Genomic DNA, 23,683 nt, shown 5'->3' with positions numbered 1-23,683 from the left:
AACATAAAGCAGAGCAGATTCAGGGGAATGCTGTGGTGTGTAAGCCGACTGATATTCGTCTAACAAGTCATATTCAGCAAGATGAGACGAAAGTCTGGACTTCGCAGCCCGTTCCAATACCTTGGAAAGGAATGATAAGTTTGAAACAGGTCTATAATAATACCCAGTTTAGAAGTATCTACGTTTTGCTTCTTGATTAGGGGTTTCGCAACCGCTCCTTTCAGAATCGAAGGAACCCCAGTTAAAGATAAGCTCCGATTTACTATGTCAATAATGACAGGAATCAAAATGCCGACATAATCTCTGATGGTATCGGATCCAGGTCACAGATAGTCACATTACTGTTTGTGATGATATTCAGGATTTCCTCCTTTGTGAAACTACCAAAACCATCCATTGGGACTGCATTGAAAGGGATAGAGACTGAATTATGTAGATGATTACTTATCCAAATGTTCTCCATTTTAGAGGTGAAGTTCTCATTAAGATCATTAGCAAGATTTCATTTCTGCCACACTGAGGCAAAATGGCTTTTGATTCTTTTCCCATAAGAGAGGACACAAACTGATTCTTCGACCTAGGATCAGATTTGCACTCTGACAATGTTGACATGCAATACTTGGCCTCTGCTTTCTTGATAGTCATCACAACAGCATTACGTGCTTTCTTGTATTTTATTTTCAATTGTCTGTGGACCTCAAATTTGGATTTGGAGAGAGAGAGAGAGAGAGAGAGAGAGAGAGAGAGAGAGAGAGAGAGAGAGAGAGAGAGAGAGAGAGAGAGAGAGAGAGAGAGAGAGAGAGAGAGAGAGAGAGAGAGAGCAATTTCTCATCATTTCTTAATAACTGCAGGGGCATGTTTATCTAAGAGTTCAGACAGAGTATGTGTGTATGCCTTACACAAGTCGTCAAGATGTGCAGGAGAATTCTTGATAAGCGAAGAGTTTTGCAAGTCTTCTCTAAAGAGATTATGGTCAATGTTCTTCAGATTGCTGCATTTTACCTCAGCCTCTTCGTTTAGAGGACTCGTCAAACAAATGTTAAAAGTAATGAAGAACTGATCTGATATTAATTTTGTCGGTCAGATACAGTGAGTTCACTTATCAGATCTACAGAACCCCTTGTTACTACCCAATCAAGAGTATGTTCATTTATGTGGGTGGGTACTCTAACAGTAAGCCATGCCTGTCAAGCTTTAGAATTATCTGAAACGTCGAAATGAACGTTAAAATCAATGAGGATAAGAATATGTCTCTGTAAATGCATTTCAAAGAAAAGCACCAACAACATCTCACCGTTCACCGTTAAAGAAAAACGTCTCATATTTTCTAAGCTTACAAGCCTACCCAAATCCCATCATTAGTTTTCTCAACATTAACCTTTGCTACAATTCCACCTGCATTACGTATTGCTATTAGCTTCTTTGTTCTGTTCTGTGTAAAGTTGTCAAAGCTTATCATATCAAGCTGATCAGTATCTTCTGTCTATGCTTCTACAAACCCATCAATATCGAATGTTGTAACAAAGTCCAGAATTACAGGTTTGCAAAATAAGTTTTCCCAACTTTTCAAAATTCCAAATGAAGAAATATAATGTTTTCGCAATACTGTTTGCGCATGGGCTAAGGCCACACTCCTAGGGGTAGTGTTTTCCTTATTAGGAATTGTTTTTTTGTGTCCAGAAGGGAATCAACTTATTGGTGGCAGCTAGGGTCAAGTTTATACATCATTGTTGATCTGAATCTTGTCATAACAATAGAATCCCATGGAGCATTTGTCCGCTTCCCTAGCCTCATCAATGAACGGTTTCAACTTACGACGCGTTTCCCTAACACTGGTAGTGAAATCCTGTGACATATATTTTCATATCTTTCAACATCCCTGACGATTAAACACCTCAAATTTCAGTCGCTAATTTTCATAGGAAACTAGAACTGGGCAACCGTTTCACTTCATTAACCTCCACTGCGCCACATACACCCATTTTTTGCCGAGATAATGTCAGTGAGTGAATGTTCAAGATCACAACATTGTTCTTTGTTATTTCGCATTTCGCGTGCCTCGAGCTGGTCCACATGACATTGAAGATCGGAATAAAAGGATTTCAATTTCGAATTTTCTTCTGACCTACAGAGCAGAAGTCTGGTGTTTCGAAAACCTTGAAATTTTGGAGAAAATTCATTTAAAATTCCTAAGATTCATTACAGGATTAAGAAATCCAACCCCTCGTTTTGTATGGAGAACTAAGAAGATTCCCCATTAGAATTATGATATATAAACGTTTAATAAACTTTTGGCACAAGTTAACCCGGACTTTCACGGGTCCTGAAAAGAACATATTCTTAAAGATCAATTTATCCCAAACTAGCAAAATGACAATATTTCTAGTCCCAAGGGAATTTATTACCAACACCTGAAACCATTTCCCAATTTTGATGCATATCTCCTCCTTCCAAAACGTATTTCTTTACCATTATAGAGATTTAGAACATGTAACCATAGTTTAACTATTGAGGTGGGTCGCTGGTACAATATTCCAAAGATCATAGAACGTGTCAACTATGCACTTCTAAAAGCATCGCAGATGAATATCATTATATTTTTAATTGCAAGGCACTAGATACTTGGAGGAAACAATATTTACGAACTCATTTAACCTTATTTTCCTAAAAGTTTACAAAAATATTATCTGCAAAAATATCTCGAGTAAATTTATCCAAATATATTATATATCAGCCATGTTGTCAGATGTCAATATGTTGTTTTCATTTGTTTGTCTGCTATCTTGGATTTGAATTTGTATTTGCATATATGTTTCTGATATATGCTCTTGTACCATCAGGTGGTTTGTGAGAATATAAAATTGAATTGAACTCAGTCTTAGTCGTGCACACACAGGCACGTGCAGCACGCGCACACGTGTGGCTATCCGATGTTTTGCTCTTCGTGACATGAAGGCAATAAAAACTGTCTGAAAACAGCCAATTTGTTGTCCAAATGCTCTTAATTCGCACCCCATTGAGTCCGAGATAGTTCTGTGAGAATTACAGTCCACAGACCTGATTATCGGCACACATTCCTGGAGACAATTTTCATGAGTGTCGTCTCTTCACCACCAAGGTGGCGCTCTCTCATTGACCATCAAGTGAATGGCAGTTGATAAGATGATAATGAATGTTTTGAGAGTGCATTACCACTTGCACTTCCTTATGATCATAGTTGTTTGTACAGTAATCGCTCTTGAAAGATGATCAGTGTATGACGTGAAATTTGCATGTGTACGATTTTCATTTTCAAACAAAATAAACCGGCTAGAAACAAACACTAACAACTATGTGGTGCAAGATGAAAGCAAAAATTAATGGTCTACAGTGATTTATCGACCTTCTTGAAAACCGTCAAAATCAAGAATGACATGCTCGTGGGGCTACAGCGCTGTGAATGCATCCAATGCGTTGTGTTTAGGGGTGGTGATAAAGAGAAATGTTAGTGCGTTTATGAGATGCCTACCTTTGAAAAGTTTGTTGGCGCTTACTCTTCCTATCCAAATTGAAAGTGTAGGTTCCACTGCTTTCTTTTAGGAGTATATTAGGTTTCACATATTTGACACATTGCAGATATATTGCTAACAGCGGTGAAAAAAATCACAGTCACTTTTTTAACATAAACTTTTTATTCATCCCACTGCATATACATGTACAAACATTGAATGGAAATATGATACACATGAATAAGTTGTAATAGCTATGCATATTCAAATAGTAATAGTACTAATGTGTGTCCAGAATGTTCACTAAAGCATCCCCTATCTTTAGAAACAGAAAAGTGTTAAAGGTCTGACAATTACATGTACAGAGGGTGAATATGGTACACATGGGTATCTTGGTAATAGTTGTACATATTCAGATAGCAGTAATACTTAGGTGTGTCAAGTATGTGCACTAAAGCATCCACTTTCTGTAAGTGGATATTGTATACATTATTACATTGTAATTATTGTACATATTGAGATAGCAATATTACTAACATGAGTCAAGTATGTGCACTAAAGGCCTCTGTTTTCTGTAATAGCCGTTAAAGGTCTGGAATATACATGTACATAAAGTGGATATAGTACACATTATTATATTGGTAATAGTTGTACACATTCATATAGCAATAGTACTAACATGAGTCAAGTATGTGCACTAAAGGCATCAATTTTCTGTAGAAATGTTCAGAAAGTGGATATAAAAAGAAACGGTGAAAAAACCCATAGTCTCTTACCGATTCAAGTTCACCCGATCATTACAAATTTCAGATAAACCTGCTTATGAAACAAAGTGGACTAAACAAAGAAGACGGTCAGGTGTTTATTTCATTTGCCGACAATGACGAAGAGACAGTGTGTGTTAGTGAGGATACAATTCTGAACAAACATAATCTTTATAAACAGTAGAAATAGACACTGTTGTGCAAGGTGTAAGCTGTTTCACAAATAACAGAACAGATGTTTTTTTATCCTGTTCACTTATGTCCTTCAGATTAAATAAAATCTCCATGAACGACGATGTAATGTTGAAGGGAAGCCGGTCAACATGAAACCTGAGTCCGCCACGTTTTATAGCAGTGATGTCCGTTGAATTTTATCTCTACTCATCACCGTCATCACCATCTCCGACGTCGTCATCATCATCACCATCACCGTCAATACCATCGCCGTCATAACCATCGCCATCATCATCACCGTCATCGCCATCGCCGGCGTCGTCATCATCATCACCATCACCGTCAATACCATCGCCGTCATAACCATCACCATCATCGGGGTCACCACCGCCAGTGTTGACCAGGTGTTGCTGCTGGTGCAGGTGAAGTGCCTGTGAGAAAATGAGAAAATATTTCATAACCACGAAACAGAGGCGATCCAAAATCCGTTATTGCCAAGTGAACAAAATGGCTTTCGCCCTCGTAGATCATGCCACCAAAGATATGGTATCACTGAACTCGGAAAACGACCCCCAAAATAGGATATTGCGCTGATGGCAAGGTGACGTTGTCAGTAACAAAGATGCATTCACATAACATCAGTATCAGACAAAGAGAAAAGCAAGGTTTGTCTTGTTTAATCGGACATATTTTCCATATTACGCACGTATTTCTTTTGTGGGCATGGATACGAACGTACAGTGAAATGAAAACGGGGCCATTCTCGAAAGTAACGTCATAAACAGTACGACTGTTCAGTCATTTTGTTATTTATCATCGGGTTTGTTGCTACGTTCCTCCCTCATCTCGATTGACATTGTCAATCACGCAACAGCATCTTCCGGGTTTCCTATTCACCACCTTTCATTGGTCACCGGTTCCAAAATGTGTCCGCGGAAGTACCTAATTCAGGCGTTCTGGGCATGCGATTTGTTTAAAGATTGCTCAGAATGGCCGTGCCATCTCGATACTACGGATAACGTATAGCACGTACCCGTTATAAAACAACGCATTTCTCATTTAATAACGTAATGATAACGTTGAGAATACAACTGAATGTATTTAGAAATGTACAAGGCACAGTACCGGCTAAACTACAGAAAATGGATAATACTTTAGCAGTGAAGTGTAACCAAAACCAGATTTCATATCACTGTATATACTAGTATGGTACCCAGACTTTTACCCTACAAAACACATGTGCACTTTTGCAAACGGTTTTGGTCGAGTACACCTACAGATTGGTACGACGAAGTGTGCCGACTGAATTTATATACAGCTCATATCATACAATCCGTCAGCAAGCTTTACCACCCGATCTCATTATGGGTTGCTGACTTCATTCTTGCCACAAACCTTACATGAAATGCATCCAACAATTAACGGATCAATGTACACCTTGAACCGCACTAAATCCCGATACACGCCCATATACCACAATGCATAATGACAAACTGACAATGGATGCTATCACAATAATTGTACGCAAAGACTTCCATTTTCATCATCATGCGTCGACGAAAACCCCAATACAATCGATTTTTTTCCGTCGTCTTTCGGTCCAAACCCCCTAAACGGACTTCCCCTCCTCCTCCTCCTCCCCCTCTCAAGTTTTCGTCCTAGCGGTGTCAACCATTTATCTTGACAGTGCTAGAGTGTTTAAGAAGTATTACTTGCACAAAATATAAAAAAAAATTTTCTTGACATCAGTTGCATAATCATACCAGCATTAACCTACGGATCAGATCTTTTCCGTTTCACGGAAGATGTAAAAACAACACTTTGATCTCACCTGGCGCGGCGTCACCCATTTGCCACAAACAGGCAAATACTAGCAATATCGCCATCATCATGAGCGTCTGGGTCCTCATAGTGACTTTCCTTTTGGCTTTTCTGAAATGTATGAAACAAAACATGTGTTCAATGCTGTTTTTCTTTTTAAGAAAAAATGTATGATCGTCTCGGTCGGTCCTTCACAGAAGATAATCAGTTAGAGTTGGAATGTCAATAAATATTTCTTTTCATCATTTCTATCCAACAAATGATACTCTGATGTAAAATCACAAAGCTATACCTTTGATGAATGGGCCGCATTCGACCTGTCCGTTTGGTTCTCCTCATCAGCGAGAGTAGCACCAAGAACATTGCGAGTGTTTGTTTTCTGTTTAACGCCACACTCAGCAATATTCCAGCTATACAGCGGCGGTCTGTAAAGAATCGAGTCTCGACCAGACAATCCGGTGATCAACATCATGAGCATCGATCTACGTCAACCAAGTCAGCCAACATGACCACGCGATACCGTTAGTCGACAAGGTTAGATCAGGGCTGACTGGTGGCCTTAGGCGTTGTGCTGTTGGAGTAGCTGCATCACAATCTTGGCATGATGAAAACGTGCATCATCATCAGAACATGACACGTTTACCCAACAAATGATTGTTGCAGTGATGATATGTCGATAGCATTGACTCTATGGAGCACAGTCCGCCCAGTAACTGAGACACCACCCCATGGCACTATGAACCAGCCACTAAAACCGTGTGCTATACGACATTAACGTATCTGAGACGTTCATTAGGACGTTTCAAAACCTGTTCTGGGCTCTTGGTCATGGAAGTCGAGAGTGAACTTCTATTCCTTTAGAAAACATAACAGAAGCCCAAAGTTGATTATAAATTTGCTGACGCATAGGATGACTCGTTGAAGCCCTACGCGCAAATGTCATCAATGCATAGAATTTCACATATATTCGTTTCGTTTGAAATGTAACCTGTTGCAGCAGGTTCCTTATCTAAAGTTGTAGGTTTGGGTTTAAATGATTAATATCATGAACATGGACCCACGTAATTTGGGATCCAATGACGTGATAACACTTTATCTGTACGATGCAACACACACAAAAAATTGCAGAAGAGTCAAATAGAGTTCTACTTACGCTGGACACACTCTCACAGCAAACCAACCACTGGAATGTATTTTTCAACATTCCACTCGTATATATACCGGTTTCAGTGACCTCCTCGAATTTGAATAAAGTGGAGGTGACCGCTGACGTTTAAGTCGTTGGAGGGGTACGTGCTGACACGTGGGCGTTATAACAACATCCCCATTGACATTGTGGATGGTGCGTTGTTTTTCTTAAAAACATGGCAACACCTGCGGACATACGCAGAGGCATTGTTGACAGCAGTAAATGTTAATGTCTGTAATGAGGCATGTATTCTGACTGTTGATCACACAATTTCAATTGAACACCTTGTTCATTGTTAAACAGGGGAATATTTTATGAGTGCTCTCTTATGTGTAAGATAATGAGGAACTATGGGAATGAATTTTAATATATTCTTATTTAATAACCGCACCAGAGTTGACCACACCCACAACATAACCTTAAGATAAAAGTCTTTTTTGATAATGGTTAATATTTCTCTTGGAATATATAGTTATGCAGAAATAGGGAGAAAACATGGTGACAAAGTTGTATTGCAATTGGTCACATGCTAGCTCATGATGCGAAGTTCCCTCCAGAGACTTTTTGCCCATTTCCATTTTGGTTCTGGATGGATCCAGTTGTCACTATTGACATTTGAATGGCAAAACGGGTAATTCATACATCAGAGTCACGGGTCAATACAGGAACCGTCGGTGAAACGTCATGTCCAGTTGAAGGAACGTTTTGGAGAACGTGGACCTGGCATCTGACCATGTAGATTCCTGTACTTGTAGTTGCCAAGCTTTAATATACTGTTACCAACCTGTAGGTTATGTCATGACTGGTGACTTCTCCACAGCTGTCAATAGCAACCTTCGTCAGTGATAATATGTCAAGCCATTTTGATAAGACCTATATAGCTTGAGCAGCCTCGTGCCTAACGTGATAAGCTCTCTATATATTCCTAAATGTCCTACAATTCTGTAGTGTCATCACCCAAGAATGTTACCTGAATGTTGCAAGTTGTCCTGAAATATGCGCCAAAGCTACTCATACACGAGGTCGGTGATTTGTCAGTCAAACAGTGACTAAAAATAATATAGTACCAAATTCTTTACTTCTTTTGGTCACTGCATTTCCTTATCGAAGACCATTTTTAGAGAAACGATTATAATGATATTTTATGCAAGAAGTGTGCGGGACATTTCACTGTACATGGCCTGATAATTGTTTTACTTATATGTGGTTTTCGTCACGATATGGCTGAAATATTGCCGATGTGACGCTAAATATTTACTCACTCACTCACATGTGTCTACACGGGCCACGCGACTTCTTATCTACAATCCCGTAGATACCCGAGTCTACTTGTGGAAGATGGAATAAATGAAGCAACAACTACTAACAGAAAGGCACTGTAAGTGATTGGCAGAACAATCCCACTAGCCAGCATATGTATCTACGCATAACCCCAATAATCTAAACCTTTTCCGTAACATTAGACAAAATGTTTTAATTTGAAATGCTGATGTTAAATTGAATCGAATTATTACCAATGTAACAAGGAGTAAAAGCAAGCGACAGAGTCATAATTCAAAACGCCACCAAGACAATTGCCACCTAGGATTTCTTACTATAATAGTGAGGATAATTGCCACCCAGAATTCTATTGTAATTATATTTGAGAACATGAATGCAGTTTGTTAATAAACACAACTTTAGATGATGAAAAGTCAATGTTTTCTTGGTATATTCATATTCTGACTTTGATCAGCTTTTAACCTTGAAGTAATTTTGACTTGTTAAAATTTTGACTTTGATGAAAACTTGTTAGCTTAAGACATATTTTCTGCTATAATTGAGACAATGCAAAAAATGCATTGATTAGAAAAAGACCCGATCAAACTTGAAAACGTGTTAACATAAGGCATATGAAGAAAGAAGAAGAAAAATAGTTTATTTAAGTGTCTAGTGATACATGATTGATATACATACATACAAGTAACAATCGCCCGGCCAGCTAGGGCCTATTAGATACCATTGTCATTAAGTTCAATACATGATAAAAGCATTATGCGTGCTTAAATATTATGAACATAAAATCACTAGATATTCATTTCTAAATTTAAAAAACAACAACCGTAAAGTTGAAATATCAATTGACGTAGGAGCGGTGAACAATCTACGTTTAAACATAGTTGTAAGAAGTGCAGCTACGGAATTACGAATTAAAACACGTAGAAACACGACTCATGTAATAAATCTACAGAATTCATCAAAATGTGACCGGGAAAGTTTGGAACTTGTAAATATATAATCAAAAGATTCATGCATAACATTATTCCATAAGCCGGTTGAATAGGAATAAATGGTATAATCACATCCTGCTGCTGACAGGGTCAATTTTATGATGTATATTTTGCTATCTGTTAGATATTTCATAAAACTAGTTTCATTATCTATATTGTGTCTTGTTCTGTATCATAAGCAGATGATATGTCGATTGATAGTTGGTCTTTAATAGAACGCAAACTGTACGTAGATCCTATGATGTGTAATATTCAATATAGTAATTTCATGCGAAAAGTTTAGTGAACAACGATTTCATTTAATCTTATCAGTACAACTGAGCATTTTTACTTTAGAAAAATTGTTTATCATAATTTGCATTAAATGTATATACAGACATATTTATTAGGAATTGGATCTTCACGGGTTCTTTGTTAAATGTAGTTGGCAACGTCGGCGAAAGAGAACATTAATTTGTTGATTAGTATATACATCACTTAATTTCCGTCTTAGGTATACAAAATCTTGGTTTGCCTGCCAGAATTTCAGGTTGTTTTGACAGACCATGAAATGACTGGTTTTACAATTAATTTGGAATAATGGCCTGAATAGATAAACAATTAAATAATATTCTAATGTGAACAACATGCGCACCTGCTTGGTATCAATTTCACGAAAATAACAAATATTATTTCAAAACACACGCATATTTTGTCAGGATCGGTCCTTTTCCTGTTTATTATTATGTGGCATGGCATGGTTTTTTTTATTGTTTGGCACAAATCTTGCAGAAAAATAGTACAGAGTTTCATATTCTGTCATCATATTATTTTTGTAAACATGCATTGATTATATTGTAGAAAACAAGACGAATATACCGTAAAATGTTTGCGGAAAAAACGCGCACCTGTGGAATCTGGTATATAAACAATTCATGGCCTCGACAATGCATAATATAAATGTATGGATATGTATTTAATAAAAACATTAAGAACATATTTTTATGAATATTAATTGGTTATACTGTAGAAAACAAGACGAGTACATTGTAAAATATTTGTTGAAAAACGTGCATATTGCGAATCATTATATATCATTGTCCATGATATATGATATTAAAAGATTCTATGACCTTGACAATTCCTAATAATATGTTTGAATATACATTTAATACAGTTTAATATTAACATTTTTGTAAAGTAAAAATACTCAGTTGTACTCATAAGATTAAATGAAATCAACGTTCACTAACCTGTTCATATGAAATTACAATATTGAATATTTCTCATCATAGGAACTACGTACATTTTGCAGTTAGGCCGTGTTTTCTCTCTTTTAAAACTTGTGTAAAGGTTAAAGATTATTGTTTACTAAATGTGTCATTTTCTCATGTAAATCGTTCTATTAAAGACCAACTATCAATCGACATATTATCTGCGTATGATACAGAGCAAGGCACAATATAGATAATGAAATTTGTTTTGTGAAATACTATGGTATATAAAAGATAGCAAAATATTATATCTTAATATTGAAACTGTAAGCAGCAGGATGTGATTATTGTATTTGCTGTTCAACCAGGTTATGGAATAATTCTATACATGAATTTTTTAACTATATATATACAAGTTCCAAAATTTCATCGGTCACATTTTGAAACCTCGAATTTTTTGTAGATTCATTACATGGGTCGAATTTATCACGCGTTTATGTGTTTTAAGTTACGACTCTCGTTTGCTTTTCCTCCTTGTTACATTGGTCATAATTCGATTCAATTTACATCAGCATTTAAAATTAAAACATTTTGTCTCATGTTACGGAAATGTTTTAGATTTCGGGGGTTATGCATAGCATAAAATTAGGGTAGATTGACATAGGCTAGATTGATTGTGGGATTGTTCTGCTAATCATTTTCAGCAGTGTCTTTCTGGTGTTAACTGTTGCTTTATTTATTCCGTCTTCCTGGATTAGGGTATCTAAGGGATTGTAGATAAGATTTCAAGTCGCCTGGCCCGTGTAGACACATATCACACAATCATGCAGAGTGAATGATTGAGTTAACATTTATCGTCACATCGACATTATTTCAGCCATATCGTGACGAGAACAATTATCAGACCATGTACATTGGAATGTCCCGCACACTGCTTGCATAAAAAAATATCATTATGATAGTTATCTAAAAATAGTATTAGACAAGGAAATGTAGTTAGAAGTAAAGAATAATTAAATGATTGGGAACTATATTACCTACAGTCACTGTCAGACTGACAAAACACCGACTTCCTGTATAATATATATTTTTTGCACCTATTTCAGGACAACTTTCAACATTCAGGTAACATTCTTGGGTGATGACACCACAAAATTGTAGGACATTTAGGAATATACAGAGAGTTTATCACGTTTGGCACGAGGCTGCTCAAGCTGTATAGGTCTTATCAGAAGGGCTAGACATATTATCACTGACGAAGGTTGCTATTGTCAGCTGTAGAGAAGTCACCTGTCATCGCATAACCTACAGGTTGGTAACAGTATAATAAAGCTTGGCAACTATAAGTAGTGGAATCTGCAAGGTCAACTGCCAAGTCCATATTCTCCAACACGTTCCTTAAACTGGACTTGTCGTTTCACCGACGGCGTCTGTATTGACCCGTGACCCTGATGTATAGATCACCCGTTTTGACATTCAAATGTCAATTGTGACCTCATGGATCCATCATGAACCAAAATGGAATTGGGCAAAAAATCTCTGGAGGGAACTTCGCATCATGAGCTAGCATGTGACCAACTGCAGTATAACTTTGTCACCTTATTTTCTCCCTATTTCTGCATAAGTACTTATTCCACGAAAACTTTAAACCACAATCAGAAAAGCATTTTTATCCTAAGGTTATGTTGTTGGGATTGTGGTCAACTCTTGTGCACTTATTAAATCCGAGAATATTACACTTCATTCCTATAGTTCCTGATTACCTCACACATAAGAGAGCACTCATAAAACAATAAATAAACAATAAACAAGGCGTTCAATTGAAAGTGTGTGATCAACAGTCAGAATAATGTCTCATTACAGACGTTAGCATATCTGCGCATATTCACACATGTTGCCATGTTTTTAAAAATAACGCGCAATCCACAATATCAATGGGGATGTTGTTATAACGCCCACGTGTCAGCAGGTACTCCCCCAACGACTTATAGTCAGCGGTCACCTCCACTTTATTCAAATTCGATGAGGTCATTGAAACCGTATATATACGAGTGGAATATTGAAAAATACATTCCAGTGGTCGGTTTGCTGTGAGAGTGTCTCTTGGGTAAGTAGAACTTATTTTGTTTCATTATTTGACTCTTCTGCATTTTTGTGTGTGTGTTGCATCGTACAGATAAAATGCTATGACGTCATCGAATCCCAAATTACGTGGGTCCATGTTCATGATATTAATCACTTAAACCGAAACCTACAACTTAGATAAGGGAGCTGTGGCAAACGGTTACATTTCAAACGAAACGAATATATGTGAAATCTTATGCATTGGTGACATTTGCGTGCACGGCATCAATGTGTCATCCTATGCGTCAGCACATTGATAATCAACTTTGGGCTTCTGTCATGTTTTCTAAAGGAATAGGAGTTCACTCTCGAATTCCATGAGCGATCGTCCGAGAACAGTGTTTTGTAACGTCCTAATGATCGTTTCAGGTACGTTAATGTCGTACAGCACAATGGCTTTAGTGGCTGGTTCATAGTGCCATGGGGTGGTGCCTCAGTTACTGGGCGAACTGTGCTCCGTAGAGTCAATGCTATCGACACATCGTCACTGCAACAACCATTTGTTGGGTAACGTGTCGTGTTCTGATGATGATGCACGTTTTCATCATGCCAGGATTGTGATCCGGCTACTCCAAGTGCAAAACGTCCAAGGCCACCAGTCAGCCCTGATCTGGTCAGTCCTGAGCAGGGGCGGTGGGGTAGCCTAGTGGTTAAAGCGTTGGCTCGTCACGCCAAAGATCCGGGTTCGAATCCCCACATGGGTACAATGTGTGAAGCCCATTTCTGGTGTCCCCCGCCGTGATGTTGCTGGAATATTGCTAAAAGCGGCGTAAAACCAAACTCAGTCAGTCAGTCAGTCAGTCAGTCAGTCCTGAGCACGTCTGGGACGTCATTGACAGACGTGTTCGTCAGCGTCAACATCCACCCAACCACTCTCAATGTACCCGAGAAGATCCGGGTTAGCATTGGTCTTCGGCAACCTACCCTTGTCGTATGAGACTACTAACGGTATCGCGTGGTCATGCTGGCTGACTTGGTTGACTACATGTTATCGTATCCCAATTGCGTAGATCGATGCTCATGATGTTGATCTCTTCACGATTCTTTACATACCGGCGCCATATAGCTGGAATATTGATAAGTGCGGCGTTAAACAACCAACAAACACTCTTAATGATCTTGGTGCTACTCTCGCTGATGGGGAGAACAAAACGAATCAGATTGAATTTGGCCCATTCATCAGAAGACTAGCTTTGTGATTTTAGTTCTGAGTATCATTTGTTGGATAGAAATGATGAAAAGAAATATTTATTGGCATTCCAACTCTAACTGATTATCTTATGTGAAGGACCGACCGACACGATGATACATTTTTTCTTAAAAAGAAAAGCGGCATTGAACACATGTTTTGTGCCATACATTTCAGAGAAGCCAAAAGAACAGTCACTATGAAGACCCAGACGCTTATGATGATGGCAGTAGTGCTAGTATTTGCCTGTTTGTGGCAAATGGGTGACGCCACGCCAGGTGAGTTCAAAGTGTTGTTTATACATCTCCCGTGAAACGGAAAAGAAATGATCCGTAGGTTAATGCTGATATGATTATGCAACTGATGTCAAAAAAGTTTTTTTATAAATATTTTATCCAAGTAATACTTCTTAAACACTCAATCGCTGTCAATATAAATGGTTGACACCGCTAGGACGAAAACTTGGGAGGGGGAGGAGAAGGGGGAGTCCGTTTACGGGGTTTGGACCGAAAGACGACGGAAAATAAATTAAAATGGATTAACTGGTGGGCGTCTAGAAAGTGTCTGATAAAGCGTCGTGTTTCTCAAGCGTTAAGAGGATGGACTAACGAGGTGTTTTTCTCCACCTTTTCCAAGTAGTAATGGACAATCACACAGTCCCTGAAGCAGGTAATGCCCATAACTTCACTCAGTGTGCAGTAGGTTTCGATAAGCTGACTATTAAATACTGCGCTTTTAATAGTAAATGTGTAATAGCTGTGTAATATGTAACAAAACATATAGTATGACCAGAAATTATTGAGAATTTTAGGAATATGTTTCATTGGATTTCTAGTATAAACAACCTTGACCAGCTATCAAATGCTTGGTTTCATTCAAGAGAGACAACTCCGTTAATCCTTTTTCATTAGTTTGTGAAGAGTTATCCCCCTTTGTTTACTTGCTAGCAGACGACATTTTCAGTGATCCTCAGTATGGATGATTTAGAAGAGGAAGTTGATTTTAGAGTATTATAACAAGGACATCAGATCAGCTAAAGTGATTTCAAGTAAGAACAGGCATCCCTTTGTCCACTGTTTATCGTGTTTTGAAAAATATTGCAAATGGATATGGCATTGAGCACCAGGGAGGCGCAGGTAGGCCCAGAAAATTGACTGTCGGTGACAGGAGGCGGCTTGGTATTCTTGTTTCTAAAAACAAACGAAGGAGTTTAGAAACTTAAGGCTGGATATGATTGATAGAGGAACTGTGGCTGTCTGTAAGGAGACAATTAGAACTGAGCTGCATGCAATGGGTTGGCAGAAAAGTCGAGGAATTCCATCACCGATCATGAAACCTGAACAAAAGGAGCGAAGGTTGAACTGGTGCTTACAGCATAGAAATTTTAACTGGGACAATGTGATTTTCTCAGATGAAAGTTCTGTGTGGCTGTTTCCTAATACACTGAAATTCTGGACCAAACAAACTGAAAAACCTTTGTATCAGCGCCAAAAATACAGTCCATAATTTAACGTGTGGGGTGGCATAGCTGTGTGAGGGACAACGCCCCTCTGTGTATTTGAAGGGAATATGAATAGTGAGTGGTACACAGATATTCTCGAGGGACATTTACTTCCATCTGCTCACGTGTTCTGTAGAAATGTTTGGATTTTCCAGCAGGACAACGACCCAAAACATCGTTCAAAGCATTCACAGGCCTGGTTTCGGACCCAAAATATGACATTATTAGATTGGCCAAGCTATAGCCCTGACCTAAATCCAATAGAAAATGTTTGGGGACTTATGAAGGAAAGTGTCAATAAGAAAAATCTGACAAATATTGCTGAAATGAAAGAAGAGGTGGTCCGATATTGGGACAGCATGGACCACGACTTTCTAACTTCTTTGATCAGTAGTATGCCCCGCCGCATTGAAGCCTGCATTGCTGCCCATGGTGACTTGACAAAATACTAACTGTTCACTTGTCTTTGAATCTGGAGTTATGTTCTGCTATAATATTCACATTTAATACGTGAGTAATGAGCGAAAGAAATAAAAATTACAATCTTAAAATTCTCAATAATTTCTGGTTGTACTGTATAACGGTATCGGGTGGTCATGCTGGCTGACTTGGTTGACTACATGTTATCGTATCCCAATTGCGTAGATCGATGCTCATGATGTTGATTCTTTACATACCGGCGCCATATAGCTGGAATATTGATGAGTACGGCGTTAAACAACCAACAAACACTCTTAATGATCTTGGTGCTACAAAACGAATCAGACTGAATTTGGCCCATTCATCAGAAGTCTAGCTTTGTGATTTTCAAGTATCACTTGTTGGATAGATTTATGAAACTGATTTATGAGATTTCTAACTGATTATCTTATGTGAAGGACCGAGACGATGATATATTTTTCCTTAAAAAAGAAAAACAGCATTGAACACATGTTTTGTTTCATACATTTCAGAAAAGCAAAAAGAACAGTCACTATGAGGACCCAGACGCTTATGATGATGGCGATAGTGCTAGTATGTGCCTGTTTGTGGCAAATGGGTGACGCTGCGCCAGGTGAGTTCAAAGTGTTGTTTTTACATCTCCAGTGAAACGGAAAAAACATGATCCGTCGGTTAATGCTGATACGATTGTGCAACTGATGTCAAAAAAGTTTTTTAAAAATATTTTATCCAAGTAATACTTCTTAAACACTTAAGCGCTGTCAAGATAAATAGTTGACACCGCTAGGACGAAAACTTGGGAGGGGGAGGAGAAGGGGGAGTCCGTTTACGGGGGTTTGGACCGAAAGACGACTGAAAATAAATTAAATTGGATTAACTGGTGGGCGTCTAGAAAGTGTCTGATAAAGCGTCGTGTTTCTCAAGCGTTAAGAGGATGGACTAACGAGGTGCTTTTCTCCACCTTGTACAAGAGTAATGGACAATCACACAGTCCCTGAAGCAGGTAATGCCCATAGCTTCACTCAGTGTGCAGTAGGTTTCGATAAGCTGACTATTAAATACTGCGCTTTTTAATAGTAAATGTGTAATAGCTGTGTAATATGTAACAAAACAGTACTGTATTCTCCTTCCGATAAACACATCCCCCTATTTTCTGTTTAATCATATATAATTATTTTGTATTAGGGTTTTCGTCGACGCATGATGATGCAAATGGAAGTTACTGCGTCAAATTATTGCGATGGTATCCATTGTCAGTTTGTCAATATGCATTGTGGTATATGAGCGTGTATCGGGATTTAGTGCGGTTCAAGGCAGTGATCCGTTAATCGTCGGATGCATTTCATGTGAGGTTTGTAATAATAATGAGGTGTTGGATCCAACAGGGCAATAACCACCACAAAGTACAAAGTCACTAAGTTACACACCTGAAAATTGCTAATTCTTCAGAGAAGAATGGCAAAGTGATCAATATGGTGTCAACATCGACAGATTCATATTCACGTTTCACACCGCATTACTGTTGCAAAGTGACCACCTTAAAATCGTATAAACATTTAAGTGCAGAGTTAAGAAACACAGACACCTTTTCAAACTGTAGCCATTTCAAACAGGGACTATGAACGTATGAACGAATGTTCAGTATCCCATGAAGATCCATAATGGGATCGGGTGGTCAGGCTTGCTGACGTAATGCACGATGATTTCAGGTGCAATCACTCACTCAATGAGTATATGGAAGATATGTACGATTAAACAAGACAAACCTTTTCTCTTTGTCTGATACTGATGTTATGTGAATGCATCTATTTTACTGACAACGTCACCTTGTCATCAGCGCAATATCCTAATTTTGGCAGTCGTTTTCCGAGTTCTGTAATACCATATCTTTGGTGGTCTGATCTATGAGGGCGAAAGCCATTGTGTTTACTTGGCAATAACGGATTTTGGATATTGGTGTTCTGCATACGTCAGTGGGTCGCCTTTGTTTCGTGGTTATGAAATATTTTCTCATTTTCTCACAGGCACTTCACCTGCACCAGCAGCAACACCTGGCCAATCTGCTGGCGGTGGTGATCCCGATGATGGTGATGGTTATGACGGCGATGGTATTGACGGTGATGGTGATGATGATGACGACGCCGGCGATGGCGATGACGGTGATGATGATGGCGATGGTTATGACGGCGATGGTATTGACGGTGATGGTGATGATGATGACGACGTCGGAAATGGTGATGACGGTGATGAGTAGAGATAAAATTCAACGGACATCACTGCTATAAAACGTGGCGGACTCAGGTTTCATGTTGACCGGCTTCCGTCAACATAACATCGTCGTTCATGGAGATTTTATTAAATCTGAAGGACATAAGTAGACCATCTGATCTGTTATTTGTGAAAAAGCGTGTACTTTTCACACAGTGTCTATTTCGACTGTTTACAAAGATTTTGTTTGTTCAAAATTGTATCCTCACTGACACACACTGTCTCTTCGTCATTGTCGTCAAATGAAATAAACACCTGACCGTGTTGTTTGTTTAGTCCACTTTGTTTCATAAGCAGGCTTATCTGAAATTTGTAATGAGCGGGTGAACTCGAATGGGTAAGTGACTATGGGTTTTCACCACTGTTGGCAATATTCCTGCAATGTCTCAAATATGTGAAACCTTATACGTGTATACTCTTAAAAGAAAGTAGTGGAGCCTAAACTTTCAATCTGGATAGGAAGTGTAAACATCAACAAACTTTATAAAGGCAGACATCTTATGAACGCACCACCATTTCTCTTTATCACTACCCCTAAACACAACGCATTGGATGCACGTGCACAGCGCTGTAACCCCACGTGCAAGGGGTGTCTTTCTTGACTTTGACGTTTTTCGAGGAGGTCGATAAATCAATGTAGACCATTAATTTTGACAATCATCTTGCATCCCACAGTTGTGTAGTGTTTGTTTCTAGCCGGTTTAATTCAGTTTGAAAATGAGAATCGTACACATGCAAATTTCACGTCATACACTGATCATCTTTCAAGAGCGATTACTGTACAAACAACTATGGTCATAAGGAAGTGCAAGTGGTGATGCACTCTCAAAACATTCATTATTATCATATGAACATTGATTGACTCCGATATGTCTCTCAATTATTTCAATCGTAAATTAGAAATGAAGTTCCCCTATGTTTTTAGCAGAGTATATCATGGAAAATGACAACATTCACTTCAGAACTAGTCAACATCCACCTAGGAAACGTCAGTATTTGATTTTGAATCAAATTATGAAATAAAGATTACTCATTGAATTTACCGACAATGCAGCCGTGATTTTCGAGTTGATCTTCTTTCCTATGCCTGTTGATTACTACTGAACATAATATTCCAGCTAACACTAGTCTTTACCTATTAGAGTCTGGACCAGACAATCCAATGATTGATGTGGTGAGCGACGATGCGGGGTCATGATCAACCGAATAGCCGAGGCTGACCAGCGGTTCCATTTCGCCGCCTCCTACGACAAGCTGACACGCCAACGCAAATGTCATTTGCAGTATATTTATATAGTATTACTTATGTTTTGCTTAACAGAGCTATCCGTTGGTATTGTGAGACTAATCCCCATGGGAGAAAGTAGTTTCCGTCACGTTTTGTAGTATGACAAATTTATGTTCCTAAAAGTTATAACATGATCAATGATTAACTTGTCAGTGCGTTTCGCTATTAATCTCTCAAGTTTGTTCATAATACCTGCAATTCCAAAGATACAAACATACAAAAGGCTGTGAAAATAATAACATACACGAACAGACCTGAGAAATATTAGATTATTTAACCAAATATCAACTACATATAACAAGACAAATATATGCTTTAAGGATAAGAGATAAGCTTGCTTCTCGGTGCTACTGTAAAACACCTCTTCACACTTGCATACATGCCTCGCTATCCCTATTCCGTTCATTACTTGCTTGATAACGGCGTTAGAATCTACACCGAATCATCCCTCCCACTGTGATAAAGAATTGTTTGTCCGTATCTTGTTGTCCTTCCTTAAGGACATTTGGTAATAAATAAAGGGTTTTCAGGAGGCTGCTCGCGATATATACGTTTCTTATTATTTGAATTACCTGCCTTGATATACCACTGACAAAAAAGAAGGGAACTTATGAAATGACAGTGAATGAGTAATTGCTCTAAATATGCACAAAATCAATTTCGGGCGTGAAGTTCAATATTTGGTGTGTCCACTATGTCCAACTTGGCACAGTGGTGTTCACCCCTCTATCGTACCCATAATTCTCCATGTTGTCTGTTCAGTGAGGTAGTGCCTCAGAGGCACTTTTCAGCGTGTGTTCGCCTCAATTGCATTAGTGATTGTTAGTTCTCCAATAGGTGAACACACTTTAGCTTCTGTGTGCATGTGCATCACGTGTTGTTCGTGCATCATGTGGAATTTAATTGTGATTGGATGTTGCATTCAGCTGCAACGCCACGGTATTGCACACGTCCACCTCAGTGTTAACTGCATTCAAATTCTTAGTTCCCGTATTTTTTTGTCGGTAGTATATAACTAAGTCTGTTATTGTCAATGATAGCAATGTCATCTGTCACCACATGACCTAGAAGCAGTGATGGTCATTTCGATTTTGATATATATTGCAGAGAAAATATCAATTTCTCAATCGATGTATAATACCTTCTCGGAAAACAACAATGACAAAGGCACTGATATTCTTACTACAAACATAACCGCTCTTACTACAGGGCGAATTTTGTTCTTACAAGGAGTGAAACGCATTTTAAAAAAAACTTATCTCTCAATAATATTAGTATTCGTATTTTGGAAAATATTATAGATCCGGACAAGCAGAAGATTTCATTCATTTATAACACTCTCTGCTGATCACAGTCGGTGGCTTCATAATGTTGGAACAATGCAGTTGACTACATCCGACTTGGTAGTGTTCATTTGGGTGAGGTCAATATTTTAGTACTGACGTTGCATTGTTGACGTTCATCAGCTGATGAAGATATTGATTCACGTGAGCCAGTTCCACGATGCGCTAACTATTGTCAATTCATTAACTCTTTGCTTGAAGGACAACGTAGTCATGCGGCATACTGAAATCGGGAAATGAACGACAGTTGGTCTATTTGTATCCATCTAGACGAGGTCAGCCACTACTGTCAATGTGTGTATGCGATGTCAAGGTTTTCCGCGCAAAATCTAATTCTAAAAACATCTAACTCGACTGCCAACGTCTATACCAACGTTTGTGCGTGGATAGCTGATAGTGATTAAGTGTAACTTGACAATTCCCTCTCTGAGGTACGCCATATTTCACAGACCAGGTGATACACTGTGCTGTCTATAATAGCATTTGGAATGACCCACAACCCATCATGAGACTGACTATGTATATATTCATTAACCATTCTCACAAGTTCACAAATATGTTGAATCTGTAAAAGGATCTAGGTCAAAATTGATCTTCAGCAACCCATGTATGGAACTAATGTGACCGGGTGGTCGTTCTCACTAACTTGCTTGATGTGTACATTCCCACTTGCGAAGATCGATGCTCATAGTATCATGACCATGTAATGTGTAGCTCTTCTGTGTATATCATTGAATATTACTTAAAAGGAAGCCTGCATATTTTTTAACGTTATAGTAGAAGCAACATGTTTATATAAATATTATCTAGGAATATCTTTGAGTTGTCCATAAAAGTAGGGACTTAATGCTTTGAATTTAAAGCAATACGTTTCTGTCGTAATAGATTTTTATCAAATATTCCTCTGTGATAAAGTTGGAAATAACTACAGACTAAGTCGTCCCCGTGGACCTTCTTCAGCTTCATATTTGTGCATGTAAAAGTCCATGTACAGGGCGTGTAGCTGTTAGAGGGGGAACATGTTATGTACTTCAGCATGTGGATGTGGACCTGAAACATGTTCCCGTGATCTTGACATTGATGACATTGACTAACATGTCAACTTGAAATACACAATGACTATTTAGAACAATTAATGCGAATTGATAGGAAGGTAATGTTGTTTGCATTATGATGACATGGCTGACTCCTCATTCTTTGATGAGCAAAGAAAGACATCTGGAAAAATAGAATTATACATTTAAGAGCTTTTTGTTATGTTGTGTGATTTGATCTTACCAAAATATATTATAGTCCACAATTTTAAATCATGACCTGAGCATTCCAAAACTACTATTTTTATGAAAATAGTCAATCCAAACCACAGTTATTAAATTACACCATCCAGTTATCGGCTAAAATATTACCATTACTGAAATGATATGTTGCACCTTAAAAGGGCCCCTGCACAGGTAGTCACGGACGGTAGCTTATGACAACCGGCTTTAAATCAAAGCAAAGTCATTCCTGATTAAAAAAATCGCATCCCATTCGGTCGCCATAACTGCATCCCATTTTCACCATTTTGGGGGTCTGACTTTTAGACCAGTACCACGCTGGATTTTAAAGCCAATTTGTTTACTTGGCAAAAACGGATATTTGATATAAGTGTTCTGCATACGTCAAATGGTCGCCTTTGTATCGTGGTTATGAAATATTTTCTCATTTTCTCACATGCACTTCACCTGCACCTACAACAACACCTGGTCAACCTGCTGAATGTGGTGATGCCGATGACGGTGATGGTATTGACGGTGATGATGCTGATGATGATGACGGCTATGGTTACGACCGTGATGATGACGGCGATGTTAATGACGATGATGCGTTTCTTATTATTTGAATTACCCGCCTTGATATAACTGACCAAGGTTGTTATTATCAATGATAGCGAAGTCACCTGTCGTTACATGGCCTACAAGCAGTGATGGTCATTTCGACATTGATGTATATTGCAGAGAAAATGCCATTTTCACAATCGACATATGCCTTTTCGGAAAACAACACTGAACATAGGACAGATATTCTTGCTACAAAAACGTATTTTGTGAACAATGGAATGCATAGTTGTACATGTAATGAATATACGATAACATATTGCAAGGCATGTCAAACTATCCTATGAAATATGCTACATTATAGAAATATAAACTATTTTCATGGAAATGTATCTTCATCCAAGGGCTATGCAGTTAGGTTTATGTTCAATTCTGCTGCGGTTTTTAAATCAGAGTGAGTTATAATTAATTCATATAGTCCCATGGATCTAAAATAAAAGATGTCACTCATAAAATATTCGTGTTTCAAATACTGAACAACAGTCGGAGTAAATGTCTCATTGCAAACATTCCCCTTTCATGTTGTCAGCAATGTCTCTAAGCTTAATCATATGTGATACCACGGTCTTGCACAGATCAATGCACCAATCACAATTACTATCGGGATGCTGTTACGACGCCACATATCAGCACATATGTACTCCGACCTCTTAATCGTCAGAGGTCACCTTCACAAAAACACGTTATTCGGATGCACAGAGGTCGTAACAACAGGTATATACACACATATATACGTGTGAGGGTTTCTTTACC

At 38.4% G+C, this 23,683-nt stretch overlaps 1 protein-coding gene across 1 annotated transcript; it reads left to right on the top strand.

The window, feature by feature from the left end:
- The first annotated feature begins 16,375 nt into the window (after window positions 1-16,375).
- Window positions 16,376-18,573, top strand: LOC124265232 (prostatic spermine-binding protein-like). Its single transcript, XM_046700026.1, has 3 exons — window positions 16,376-16,418; window positions 16,667-16,767; window positions 18,179-18,573. Exons 2-3 carry the CDS (start codon window positions 16,689-16,691, stop codon window positions 18,406-18,408), a joined length of 309 nt encoding a protein of 102 aa, XP_046555982.1. The 5' UTR covers window positions 16,376-16,418; window positions 16,667-16,688; the 3' UTR covers window positions 18,409-18,573.
- The last annotated feature ends 5,110 nt before the right edge of the window (window positions 18,574-23,683 follow it).

This window comes from Haliotis rubra, unplaced genomic scaffold (genome assembly GCF_003918875.1).
Source record: "Haliotis rubra isolate DU_JTF1 unplaced genomic scaffold, ASM391887v1 Scf968, whole genome shotgun sequence".
NCBI lineage: Eukaryota > Metazoa > Mollusca > Gastropoda > Lepetellida > Haliotidae > Haliotis > Haliotis rubra.
The sequence above is the reverse complement of the archived record's forward strand: the minus strand, read 5'-3'. Positions and strand labels throughout refer to the sequence as shown.

Bases quoted from the DNA above. Each gene is read 5' to 3' on its own strand.
- LOC124265232 (XM_046700026.1), top strand. From the start codon at position 16,689: ATGAGGACCCAGACGCTTATGATGATGGCGATAGTGCTAGTATGTGCC. The intron at 16,768-18,178 runs GTGAGTTCAAAG...ATTTTCTCACAG, and splicing joins AATGGGTGACGCTGCGCCAG to GCACTTCACCTGCACCAGCA.